Source organism: Neomonachus schauinslandi, chromosome X (genome assembly GCF_002201575.2).
Source record: "Neomonachus schauinslandi chromosome X, ASM220157v2, whole genome shotgun sequence".
NCBI classification, from domain to species: domain Eukaryota; kingdom Metazoa; phylum Chordata; class Mammalia; order Carnivora; family Phocidae; genus Neomonachus; species Neomonachus schauinslandi.
In genome coordinates this window covers 68,907,258-68,919,472 of record NC_058419.1, presented here as the reverse complement: position 1 = coordinate 68,919,472, position 12,215 = coordinate 68,907,258, and the positions used below count along the sequence as shown (strand labels likewise).

At 38.6% G+C, this 12,215-nt stretch overlaps 1 protein-coding gene across 1 annotated transcript in view; it reads right to left on the bottom strand.

Annotated features, from left to right (window-relative positions):
- HDAC8 (histone deacetylase 8) overlaps nucleotides 1-12,215 on the bottom strand; it is a 215,038-nt gene that overhangs the window by 149,268 nt on the left and 53,555 nt on the right. Inside the window, exon 5 of the mRNA XM_044911727.1 lies at nucleotides 3,824-3,940. Coding sequence (XP_044767662.1) covers nucleotides 3,824-3,940 — 117 coding nt within the window. The remainder of the gene's footprint in view (nucleotides 1-3,823; nucleotides 3,941-12,215) is intronic.

The window sequence follows — 12,215 nt, the reverse complement described above, 5'->3', positions numbered from 1 at the left end:
GGGCTCCCTGCTCGGCGGGGAGTCCGCTTCTCCCTCTCTCCCTCCTCCTGCTCGTGCTCTCTCTCTCTCTCACAAAAATAAATAAAATCTTTTTTAAAAAAAGAAACAAAACAAAAAACCTCTTCTAAAAGGTGTGGAGGGCTTGAGCTCAGAATCGAAGCATTATCAATAGGGAACTGGCACCATCTTGGAAGTTTTATGATCTGTTTTGTTTCAGTGGTTCTAGTTAGATTCTTGGGATTTTTTTTTCCCCAAAGAAGTACAATGTGGCAATCCTCTGCAATATATGACTAATACAAACATTAGGCATCATGTAGTGAAAACCTAATTATAAAGTGCTTCTCTATGATATAGATTTGGTTATAAGTGCCGATCACCCAAAGTCTAAGCAGCTTAGAGTATATCTTTCTCGCCAAAACAAGGAAGGCTAACAGTCCTGGTGCATCCCTTAATAGTACCTTTATAACAAAGTTTTAAAGCTTGAAGAAAGAAGGTGGGGGGGGTGCTTTTCTAGAAAGGTGTCTCCTTTCCATTTAAACAGAGGCAGAAAATGAATACAGGTTTGAGAGATGGAAGATGTAACTCTTACAAGCCACTACTTATTTCAGATAAATGCACTGCCCACCTCCACACCTTTCCTCCCAGAATCACATATTGTCATGCTATATTCAGATAGTCCATTTGTAAAATGGAAGGACTATTAGCAAATTCATGTACTATCCTCTTCTATACTTCAAATAAAGAAACTGTCTCTGTGTTTACTTAATGCTTTCAGTCTTCATTAGAGGCCAAAAGAGACCTTAGAAAAATATTAACTGTATTTGTGTATCACAGGTATGTTTGAATTTCCCAAGCCTTATGTTTTGCCCCAGGGAGGCAGTTAAAACCAGTTAAAGGCTCCAGGCACAGGCATTAAGTAAACAAAATAAAACAAAACAAAACATTAAAATCGCATTTTAACTTAGAAACTGAAGTATAAACAAGGACAATTCATAAAAATCCTGATTATTTCTTGATCCACAAAGGTGGTACCAATTTATCCTTCTATCGGTGGTTTATGAGGGTTCCCATTTTCTCACACCCTGACTGTCAATGGGTGTTATTCTTTTTAAACTTAGGCAGAAAAAAGGATCTTGTTTAGTTTGCGTTTCTCTGAGTGTTAGAGTGTTGAGGACCTTATCGTATGTTTAGTAGCTATTTGTATCTCCTCTCGTGGGAAATGCCATTAGGTATTGTTAGCAAATCACACTTTAAAAAAGGGACACAGACAGATAGGTGGACGGTATGGGGCTGAGTGTGAAAGAGAACAGTGGTTAGGTAAACAAAAGGAGGTGAAAGAAAGGGAGGACAGGCTAAGAGTGCTAGCGAAGCCACCACAGAATGCTAGTTATGGAATCATGGGAGATTTAAAATAAACCAAATGTGTAAGAGTTTGGAGGCAGGGCAGAGGTCACTGGAAGGGAGGTGCTGAAGAGGGGGAAATAAACTGAAATGAAACACACCATAAAAGTTGGGCTAAAACAGGAAACTCTAAATGGTGTAGAAATAACATTGCAAATGGAAAGAACGGTTTCAGGTGACAGTCATTTCATTCTTACGTGGTTCAATTAGAGTTGATTCTATTCTTGAGCTCTGAGACTAACAGTTTGAATTTCATAATCATTCATTCAACAAATATTTTACTGAACCACTGCTATATGCATAGTTCTGTTTGTTCAAGCCATTGTGCAGGACAGAAAGAAGTAAACAACTTGATCTCTGCTCTGGAGGAACTGAAAGTTTCTATGGGAGGAGAAGACATAGACACATTAAAGATTTAACTAACAATACAAGACAATATATAATTAAATAGCAAGTCAGCGATATAAACAATACAGGACTTGAGGAAGGGAGAGAACACTTGGGCTGGAGTGGTTAGGGCAAATGTGCTACTGTTGGAACTTGAGCTCCTGGGGAGAACTTGGAGGAAAAAGCAAAACTAAGTTAGGAAAGAGTAATGCAAAGTCGGGGTGGGGGGGCATGGTGGGAGCACTGAGACATGCCTGGGGATCACTGAGTCGAGTAGCCTGGACAGCAGGTAGTGAATGAGAAGACTGGCGAGAGGAGGCAAGGTCTCTTTCAGGCAGGCCTCAAAAGACAGGGCAAAGAGTGCAGACTTTACCTTGCAGAGCACTGCTTTTTAAAGTGTGGCCTGTGGACTGGCTGGACTGCGGCTAAAATGCAGCTCCTTGCGTTTCGTGACCGGACCTACTGAATCTGAGTATCTGGTGGACATGGCCCAGGAATCTGCATTTTAAAACAAGCTTCCTGGGGTCACCATGCTACATATGCGAATTTGAGAACCAGTGTTACAGGCCAAGGGTTAGCCGACCAAGGGGCTACATGGCAAATATTTTAGGCTTTGCCAAGCCCACATGGTCTCTACTACGTTTTTTTTTCTTTATGACCTTGTAAGAATGTAAAAAAAAAAAATTCTTAAATTGCTGGCCATACAAAAACAAGCCATGGGCCAAATGTTACCCTCGTTACAGGTAATAAGGAGCCTCTGAAGGTTTTTGAGCAAGGCTGTTTCGCGTTGGCTGAGGATTCAGATACTCAGTGGATGTGGTTCTCAAAGTGGTAAGTTGGTTGTTTTAACTCTTTTCTCTGTTACCTTTAATTTTCTGTCACCATTCCATGGAAGCATCCATCTAGATGAACTCCTTGGGGAGGTCTCCCCCACAATTTCTTCCTTCTTTTTCTGTTTTGGCAGGAGAGCTGATCCTATCCCCTGTCATATACTATTCTTTTCCTCACTTATGCCTTGATTATGTTAGTTTGTCTCCCCAAATCTCTGGAAACAGGGAAGCAGCCATCACTGGTGGGGAGGAGAGGAGGGGATACCCTTAATTAATTTTACTGGATAAGTGTTCCTAGGTCATCGGAAACGTGTCACACACAGGATTTATTAAAGAAACAGCAAGTGGGTAACTGTCACTGAAGCTCTACATTCTAGATGGAAAGTACGTAGGAGGGCTTGAGTAGCATCCTTCCAGTGAAATCCTATAAGGGGGCATTAATTGCGTAAGGCAAATCAAGATTCTGCTGCTGTTAAAAGTTACACTAGGTGGGGGCGCCTGGGTGGCTCAGTCGTTTAGCGTCTGCCTTCGGCTCGGGTCATGATCCCAGGGTCCTGGGATCGAGCCCCGCATCGGGCTCCCTGCTCAGCGGGGAGTCTGCTTCTCCCTGTCCCACTCCCCCTGCTTGTGTTCCCTCTCTCGCTGTGTCTCTCTCTGTCAAATAAATAAAATAAAATCTTAAAAAAAAAAAAAAGTTACACAAGGTGCCCTGAGTTTGTGCAGCAATAAATATTTTAGCAATACAAAGAAAGTGGTACAGATTCTGATCACTACATGAGTTGGTATCCCTATGGGCGAAAAATTCAGTGTTAGTCCATCATACACTCATTCAATCTTAAGAGTAGCAACAAGGCTGTCAGCTGTAACTGCCGATTTCACTTAGAATCTATGCAAGTGCCCTGAGGGAGGTGACTGAGCGCTGAGTATGCACTGGACAAGATTTCCACTTCTTACCGTTCTCTCCTGGAGAACTTTGCTGGTGGAGGAGAGGGGAGGGGAAATGACAGGAACCTGGTATTTTAAAGCATCTTGGTCAGCACAGGAGGAACTACGTCACTTAAAAGAATCTCTCTTCTACCTTACTTTAGGATTCTAGAAGAATTTCAATTGCAACAGGCATTTCTCCTTTTACCAGTTGCCTAGAAGCAGCTTTACTGATAAAAACCTTCTGGCCTAGCAGCAAAGCACCTTTGAAAGTGAAGGGCTTACCATCTCCATGGTGCAGATCCAAATCCACATAGAGAATACGGTCAAATTTCCGTCGCAATCGTAATATTCCCAGGACAGCATCATTGAGATAACAAAAACCAGATGCTTCATCTCTGTAAGAAAACAAGTTGCTACAGCCAACAGCCAAAAGCAATCCAAGGGAGTCTTTACAGCCAAGGCTCTAACCCTTGAGATCTATTCCCTTACAATTCCCCCTTCTTTTAAGAAAAACAAAAATCTACCTACACAGATTATATAGTAAATGGCTCAGAACGATCAGGGGATGGAGTGTTTTGGTAAACTACATATTCAGGTCAACTGGTAACATTTTCCAATTTAGGATCCCAGATTTTCAAAGAATTAGAATATTATAACTATATTGGACAAAACAGAGCTTTTCTCTAATGATTCAGGAATGATTCTGAAAACTTGTAGTACCCTGGGGTCATCATGATGAACGCTGATCATCACTTACAGGACTTTAAGAAAGCTAGAATCTAGAAGGGGCCTTGAAGACCATCTTGCTCAGCCAGATGTAGAAGATGATGGAGATTGGAGTCTCTGTACTGATCGTATGACATAACCTAGAAGTTGTTTCTTTCTTTTTTAAGTTTTTGCTCTTGTTGCTCATAAAAGCTGAGTGTAAAATGTACAAATGCATAGCCTCCTGGGCGGCATGTGGTTGCCTTTCAGTAAATGTGATTATTAAGGGAGACTGAAGCAGCCTCCTCTAAAGTTACTGTTTCCTTCACTAAAATTGTCTTCAGTGACTTCACTGGTGTCCTTTAACTTTTCTGCTATTGGTGATACTATGTCACTTTAACCTCTTGTCAACATTAACCTACTCCTCTATTAAGAGGGACCTACTCTTATTAGCCTACTCTTTTTATTAAGTTGCCAATAAGTCTTGTTGAGTAGATGTAAAAGAGCACTCTTTATCATCAAAAATGTATTATAGTTTATTTTTAAGGCCTCATCCTAAATGCTTCAATCTCTTCAGCTTCCACAGACACTTTAAATATCCAGCCCATTTCTTCCCCAAGTTCTCCCTGATATTTGACTTGAAATAGAATTCTAAGCATGAGCATCATTTAAAATAGCATCTTCAGTACTATGAGATTGTAAGATCTTTCTAGTCCACAATGCATAAACTTCTTCATGAAATCTCTTCCATAATAACGTTTCATATTCTGAACAATACCCTGGTTCACAGGCTGAATCAATGAGACAGGTACATTGGCGAGCAGGAAGTTGGTAAAAAATATCACTGAGCATTGATTTTTCTCAAGAAAGTGAACTCAGTGATCATCTAGCAAAAAATAGCTTGGCCTTAGATATGCACCCGGGAAGAAACCAATATGAGAAAAAGATTGGTCCACCCACGAATTCTCTGTAAATAAGAGTTTTGAAAGTTCCTGGATGCTGTTTTCCAATCATGAAAGGCTTACATTTTATAAGTCTACTGTCTTAACACAACAAAAAAGAGAAACATCAATAACTTTTGCATAGGTAAGACAGGACGTTAAGTGTTAGGCAAAAAGAGGAGTGTACAGCATAGGGAATATAGTCCACAATACTGTAATAACTTGGTATGGTGACAGATTGTAACCGGACTTATTGTGGGCATCATTTCGTAGTGCATAGAAATGTTGAATCACTATCATGTATACCTGAAACTAATAGGACATTGCATGTCAATTATACTTCAATAAAAAACAAATAAGTAAAGAGGAGGGAGAGGGGGAGGAGGAGAAATACAAATCAATACAGGACATACTTTTTCCCCTCAGAGCCTACAATTAAGTTAGGGAGACAAGTCATAAGCACAGAAAGACAAAACCAAAAAACAAACAAACAAGGCAAGCAGAAATAATATGGTATATAAAGAAGAATACCTGCCTCTAAAAAACCTCCTGGCCCCCTTCCTTTCCTCTGAGATGTTATTTGTTAACGATCATCCTCCCTATGACAATAGCTTAGATAATATTAATAATGATGATGTCTGTAATTCAGAAAGGCCTTTGCATGTAATATTTTCCTAATATGTTCTTAAAGGAGCTCTAGTCTCACTGGAGTATAGAAATAAGTGCTTAGATAAATAGAATATTCCTAAAATTCCCAGAAAATCAGGAAATTAAACTTTGAAGACTTTTAATGTACTAAAAGAATATTCCTTTAGAAACAAACTCAAATGTTTTAAGAATTCAAGTTGGCATAATTTAGGTAAATCTTTGGCAGACAAGACTAATTTAATAAATTTGGTTTACTAAAATTAGCTATGTCTTTTCTAATTTATCAGTGTTAAGTATAATATACATGTAGATTTTTGTTCTACTTGAGTATATTCTTCCTAAATTTATACAGGTTTACTAATTAAATGAGCTAATATTACTTCTACTAAATGTTTGAGACTATGACAAATGTAAATTTGTTTAGCCTAATTTAATCATTATTCTAACGAACTTTACAGTAATTAGGTTTTGTAGTACATCAGCTTGAAGATAATTTACAAGATCTTTAGGTAACTAAAAACTTTGGGCTGATATTAAATTGAGTTAATGCATATCCATTAGATACCTATATCATTTCTAACTAAGAGAATGCATTAATTATAAGCATAATTTTGGGTTTATATGCTTTTGCTTCTTTATTTTTACATGCTACAGAGAAAAACTCATGTATTTGGGTCTGTTAATGAACATGTTCTTTTTGGCCACTTATAGAAATTGTACTATAAAGGATGTGTTTGCATATAGGAAATGGCAGAAGGTTCACAGAAAGGGAATTTTATTTGTTGAGATCAAAGTTGGCTAAGGTTTGATGGGCTTATTTATCAGATTTCCAAAAAGAACTTCAGTATCAAAAATTATATGCTGCTGGGGCACCTGGGTGGCTCAGTCATTAAGTGTCTGCCTTCGGCTCAGGTCATGATCCCAGCGTCCTGGGATCGAGCCCCGCATCGGGCTCTCTGCTCAGCGGGAAGCCTGCTTCTCCCTCTCCCACTCCCCCTGCTTGTGTTCCCTCTCTTGCTGTGTCCCTCTCTGTCAAATAAATAAAATACTAAAAAAAATTATATGCTGCTGCAGAGCTAGAGTTTGGTTTTCTCTTGGTTAAAATGTAATTTTTTTTGCATTATTGGCCTTCTCTTAATAACAGGCTATAAAGGTTTTGCTTCACTAAGTAATCCTCAATAACAGGCTGTAAAGGTTTTGCTTCACTCTCTAAGTAATCTTCCTCAATAAAAAAGATTTTGTGTCTTTCTAGAATAACCTTATATGGCTTATGTTGACTTTCTTATGGCCTTGATTATTTAAGAAATCAAAGTCTTCTTACTTAGGAAAGAGATGAGGTTCTTTTTTCCTTTTTTGTAAGATTTATTTATTTATTTGTTTGAGACAGCTGGAGAGTGAGAGCCTGAGGGCTGGCTGGTGGGGGCGGAGAGCAGAGGGAAAGGGACAAGCAGACCGCGCTGAATAATGGACCCGAATGTGAGGCTTGATCGCAGGACTCTGAGAGCATGACCTGAGCCAAAACCAAGAGCCGGTTGTTTAACTGACTGAGCCACCCAGGCGCCCCGAGATGAGGTTCTTTATGGTCATATTAGCTCCTATGTTTATATTAAAAATCTTTTATCACGGTTTTGGTTAAATAGAGAACCAAGTAGCATTTTTCAGTGATCCATCATCTTATCTTAATCGAATCCCAGAAGGCCCTGGAAAATCACAAAAGATTTGTTCTTTCACCTTATATAAATAGACGTGCTAGAAATAATTGGGTTTATTTGTTATGTTACTATTGATGAGATGCACAGGAAGAGTTGCCAAATCAGAAGAGATGCTCAGCTTTCCCAAGGTTAAACTGGTATAGGCAAATTGTTATTAATATAAATATTTCAGAAATTGTATATTGTATAGGAAGTTCCTAAAGATCCATCAGTGTCCTCACTGGCCATGATTTGTTTCTATTTGTCAGAGTCATTATGCTGCTTTGCCAGATTTTAGATGACTACAGTAGAGTGTTTTCAGTGGTAATTTAAAAATTTTTTTAATGTTAACTTGGTTTCAACTTTTCTTCTTTATTGTGAATCTCACATCTGCTAGGTCATTATTTTCAATTGGGGATTCTCAGTATTTACCTATGGGATTTTATAAATATATAGATGTTTAAGACCTACTCCAGTTAACTGAACCTCTTTACTTGATATTCTTGATATATTTTGGGGATATTCTAACTGTATGCTTGGTGTGTGTGTGTGTATATATATATATATATATATATATATATATATATATATACATGTATATATATATCAGGATTATTATAGGTTATATTTAAGCCTTTTTGTCTCTATAACGATTATGTTCATGCATTTTTATAAATTAGATATAATACCCTCTCTTCTTTGGAAATAGGGTTAATCATTATGTTTATGGATATTCTGTCTAAAAACTTTTTTGGGATTGACTTTTATATTGTTTTGCATGCCACAGAAACGACTACATGTCCTTGTCAGTTGCATTATTGTTCTTGTAATGAATTCTCATCAGATCTTTCATTTTTGAAAATGATCATAGCAAGTTAACCAAAGCTTTTGTACGTCCTTTGCTATTTACAGATGGTTTTGTTGTGTTTTCGTCTGATGTGTCCCTGAGAGCACTTGCAATCAGGTACAAGCTAAAGTGCTTCATCTTCAACAAAGAACGGCTTTCTCAGAGCCCCATGGAAAATGATTTTGCCAAATACTGAGTACAGGCTTTTTATGGTATAGCTGAAATGACTTTGAGACCATATCAATGAAGTGAGTCAGGATTTCAAGAACTCTAGTTGATAAGTAGACGGGTTAGTGAGACCGCTGCTGCAAGGTCGAGTGGAACAAAACTAATTACACAGACCTGAATGAAACTGATGAGGGATGGTTGTGGATTTTGTTGAGAATATTACTGATGTTTTAAAGCAGACAGACCCATAAATAAGAGAACAAACGGATGGTTGCCAGATGGGAGGGGTGCGGGGATGGGCAAAATGGGAGAAGAGGAGTGGGAGGTACAGGTTTCCAGTTGTAGAATGAATAAGTCATGGGAATAAAAGGCACAGCATAGGGAATGTAGTCGATGATTTTGTAATAGTGCTGGATGGTGACAGATGGCAGCTACGCTTGGGGGGAGCAAAGTGTAACCTATGGAGTTGTAGAATCACTAAGTTGGACACCTGAAACTAATGTAACATCATATGTTAACTATGTTTCAATTAAAACAAAGACTATTGCTGATGTTTTAATGTTCTGATTTCCGGATGTATAAGGGACTCATTTCTCTTTTTTCTTATGCTATCTATAACTCACAATAATTTAGTAAACCAGGCTTTTTGCAAACAGAAATGACACACTTGTAAATGATACCTCATTGCCCCTGCCTGAGCCCTCCAGGATTCAGAAACTCTTGTTGAGCATTCTGATTTCCATAGTAATATAATTATTTGTATAGGTTCAATAAGAATTATCTGTCCTACCTGTTATCAGGACGTGACTGGAAACATTGGTTATATAACCAACGCCTTGCCTGGAATGTCATATTGGTCAATGATGCTCACTGAATCAGATATGATCAAACACTTTTAAAGGAAGTTAAGGTTGACTTTATTGAGCAATGCATACAAAGCCCTCTTGGGAAAACTAGCCTGGTACCTGGTACCTGGCTTACAGAGTTCCCAGTCTTATAAGCGAGTAAGGAAGGTTACTTCCTGGCAAGCCCTGGAAGCTTAGGATATCTTGGAGACCCCAAGAAGAGAGGAATTGTCCCAAATTCATAAACACTGCAGATAAAATCCCCTTAGCTTGGCTTCCTAGCTTTAACGGGCTTTTAAAATTTCCAAGTGAGATTTCTTATGAAAACTTCCAGCAAAACAAGCTTAAGAAGGTCCAAATGGTAAATTACCATTCTTGCTGCACCTAGGTAGATAATCAGGCTAAATCTGATGAGGCCAATTTTTATTTTTAAGTATTTGTTATTGAGGTAAAATGTACATAATATTAAAATAACCATTTTAAACTCTATAACTCAGTGGCATTTAGTACATTCCTAATATTGCACAACTTCCACCTCAATTTAGTTCCCAAACATTTTCACACCTCAAAAGAAAACCCTGCACTAATTAAGCAGTCATTCCCTGTTTCTCCCTCCTGCTGGCCCCTGACAACCTTCAGTCTGTATTCTGTCCCTATAGATTTACCTATTCCGGATATTTCCTGCAAGCGACATCATACCCTATGTGATCTTTTATGTCTGGCTTCTTTCTCTTGGCATAATGTTTTAGGGGTTCATCCATGTTGTAGCATGTGTCAGTGCTTCATTCCTTTTTATGGCCGAGTAATATTCCATTGTATGGCCATACCCCATTTTGTCTATACATTCATCTGCTGATGGACATTTGGGTTGTTTCTACCTCTTGGCTTTTGTGAATAGTGCTGCTATGAACATGTGTGTACAAGTGTTTGAGTACCTTTTCTCAATTTATTTGGATATATACTCAGGAGTGAAATTGCTAGGACATAATGGTAATTCTATGTTTAACTTTTGAAGACAGCCAAGCTGTTTTCTATGGCAGCTGCACCATTTTACATTCCCACCAGCAGTATACGAGGGTTCCAATTCCTCTGCATCCTCATCAACACTTGTTATTTTCTGTTTTGCTTTTTCAATTCTAGCCATGCCTAGTGGGTGTGAAGTGGTGTCTCATTGTGAATTTAATTTGCATTTCCCTGATGACTAATGATGTCAAACATCATTTTGTATGCTTGTTAGCCATTTGTATATCTTCTCTGGAGAAATGTCTATTCAAGTCCTTTGCTCATTTTTAAATTAGGACTTTTTGTTGTTGAGCTGTCTGAGTTCTTTATATATTCTGGATACCAGACGCTTATCAGAAATATGATTTGCAAATATTTTCTCCCATTTTGTAGGTTGTCTTTTCACTTTCTTGCTAACAACGTACTTTGATACACAAAAGTTTTAAATTTTGGTGAACTTCAATTTATCTATTTTTTTCTTTTGTGGCTTGTGGGACCAGATACCTTATTTTGAGTTCAAGAATAATCTTTCTTTGAGATTATCTTTGATAAAAAGGGACATGACTGTTCAGAGAAATTTTGTGTTTTAAAGGAAAACTCTGTGTCATCTATAGCACACCATTCCAGGTATTCAGAATCTAGTTATTGTCTTTGAGCTATCATCTCTTCATAAACTGCAGGTTACTGATGAGTATGCAAACTTTGTCTTCTCTGGTAGAGATATAATTGACTTCCCCATGCGGAAGAACCAGTTTTGGTATCTACTTGGAAACTGGACTGGACCTGGTTACCCTGCCCAAATTGTTGATCCTTACCAAATTTTCTATTCTTCCAGTGTTCTTCAATATCTGGCTAATATCCTCCAAATGAACTTTTCCAATTTTTCTTCCTCTCACCTGACTTGGAGTCACCAAGGACTAAAACTTGATGGCCCAAGTCCCTATCAGGACCCTGTGTTGCCTTATAGCTTCGTCTTTTCTCTGGGATCTGAAGCAGTCTTGCAAGCTAAAGCCCAATGACTCAATATAAATCTGAAAGAACTGGTCACCACAGCAGACCACGTATGACTGGAATTCTCCTTGAACAAGCTGCCACCTAGAACACGAAGGGTGTCTGAAGAAATGCTCAGGTCATGCATGTCCTTCTATGAGAGGTAACCTAGACTACGGACAGTGTCACCAAGAACACTGACATCTTTGCTCCATGAGTGGTGCTGCAAAACAGATTTTCCTCCATCAATGTATTAGAATCCACTTGACTGGTTACCTTCAGGGTTCAATTCTTGGCTGGCTCTTTTCTGTAATATAATCTTTTATATTATTTTTTTTTCCATTTTAGTCTTCCCTCTTTAAAGATGTCTGAACTCCAAACCCTACAACAACTGACTTTTGCCACTACCTCTCAACAGATTGTTCAACTAGTTTTAAAGGAGCAGCTAAGAGTGCTCAAGAGACTATTTCTTTTCTTTTTTTTTTTTTTAAAGATTTTATTTATTTATTTGAGACAGAGAGAATGAGAGAGAGAGAGCACATGAGAGGGGGGAGGGTCAGAGGCAGAAGCAGACTCCCTGCCGAGCATGGAGCCCGATGCGGGACTCGATCCAGGGACTCCAGGATCATGACCTGAGCTGAAGGCAGTCGCTTAACCAACTGAGCCACCCAGGCGCCCCCTCAAGAGACTATTTCTTAGACCCTGCTTCAGCATACTCAGGAGGTTTACCATTACCTCTGAGCTGCTTGGCGATAATAGTCGTCTTGAACAAAAGGGGAAAATGACATTGTTGAAGTTTATCTGAGCCCTATGCGCCCCAGAAAGCAGTAATG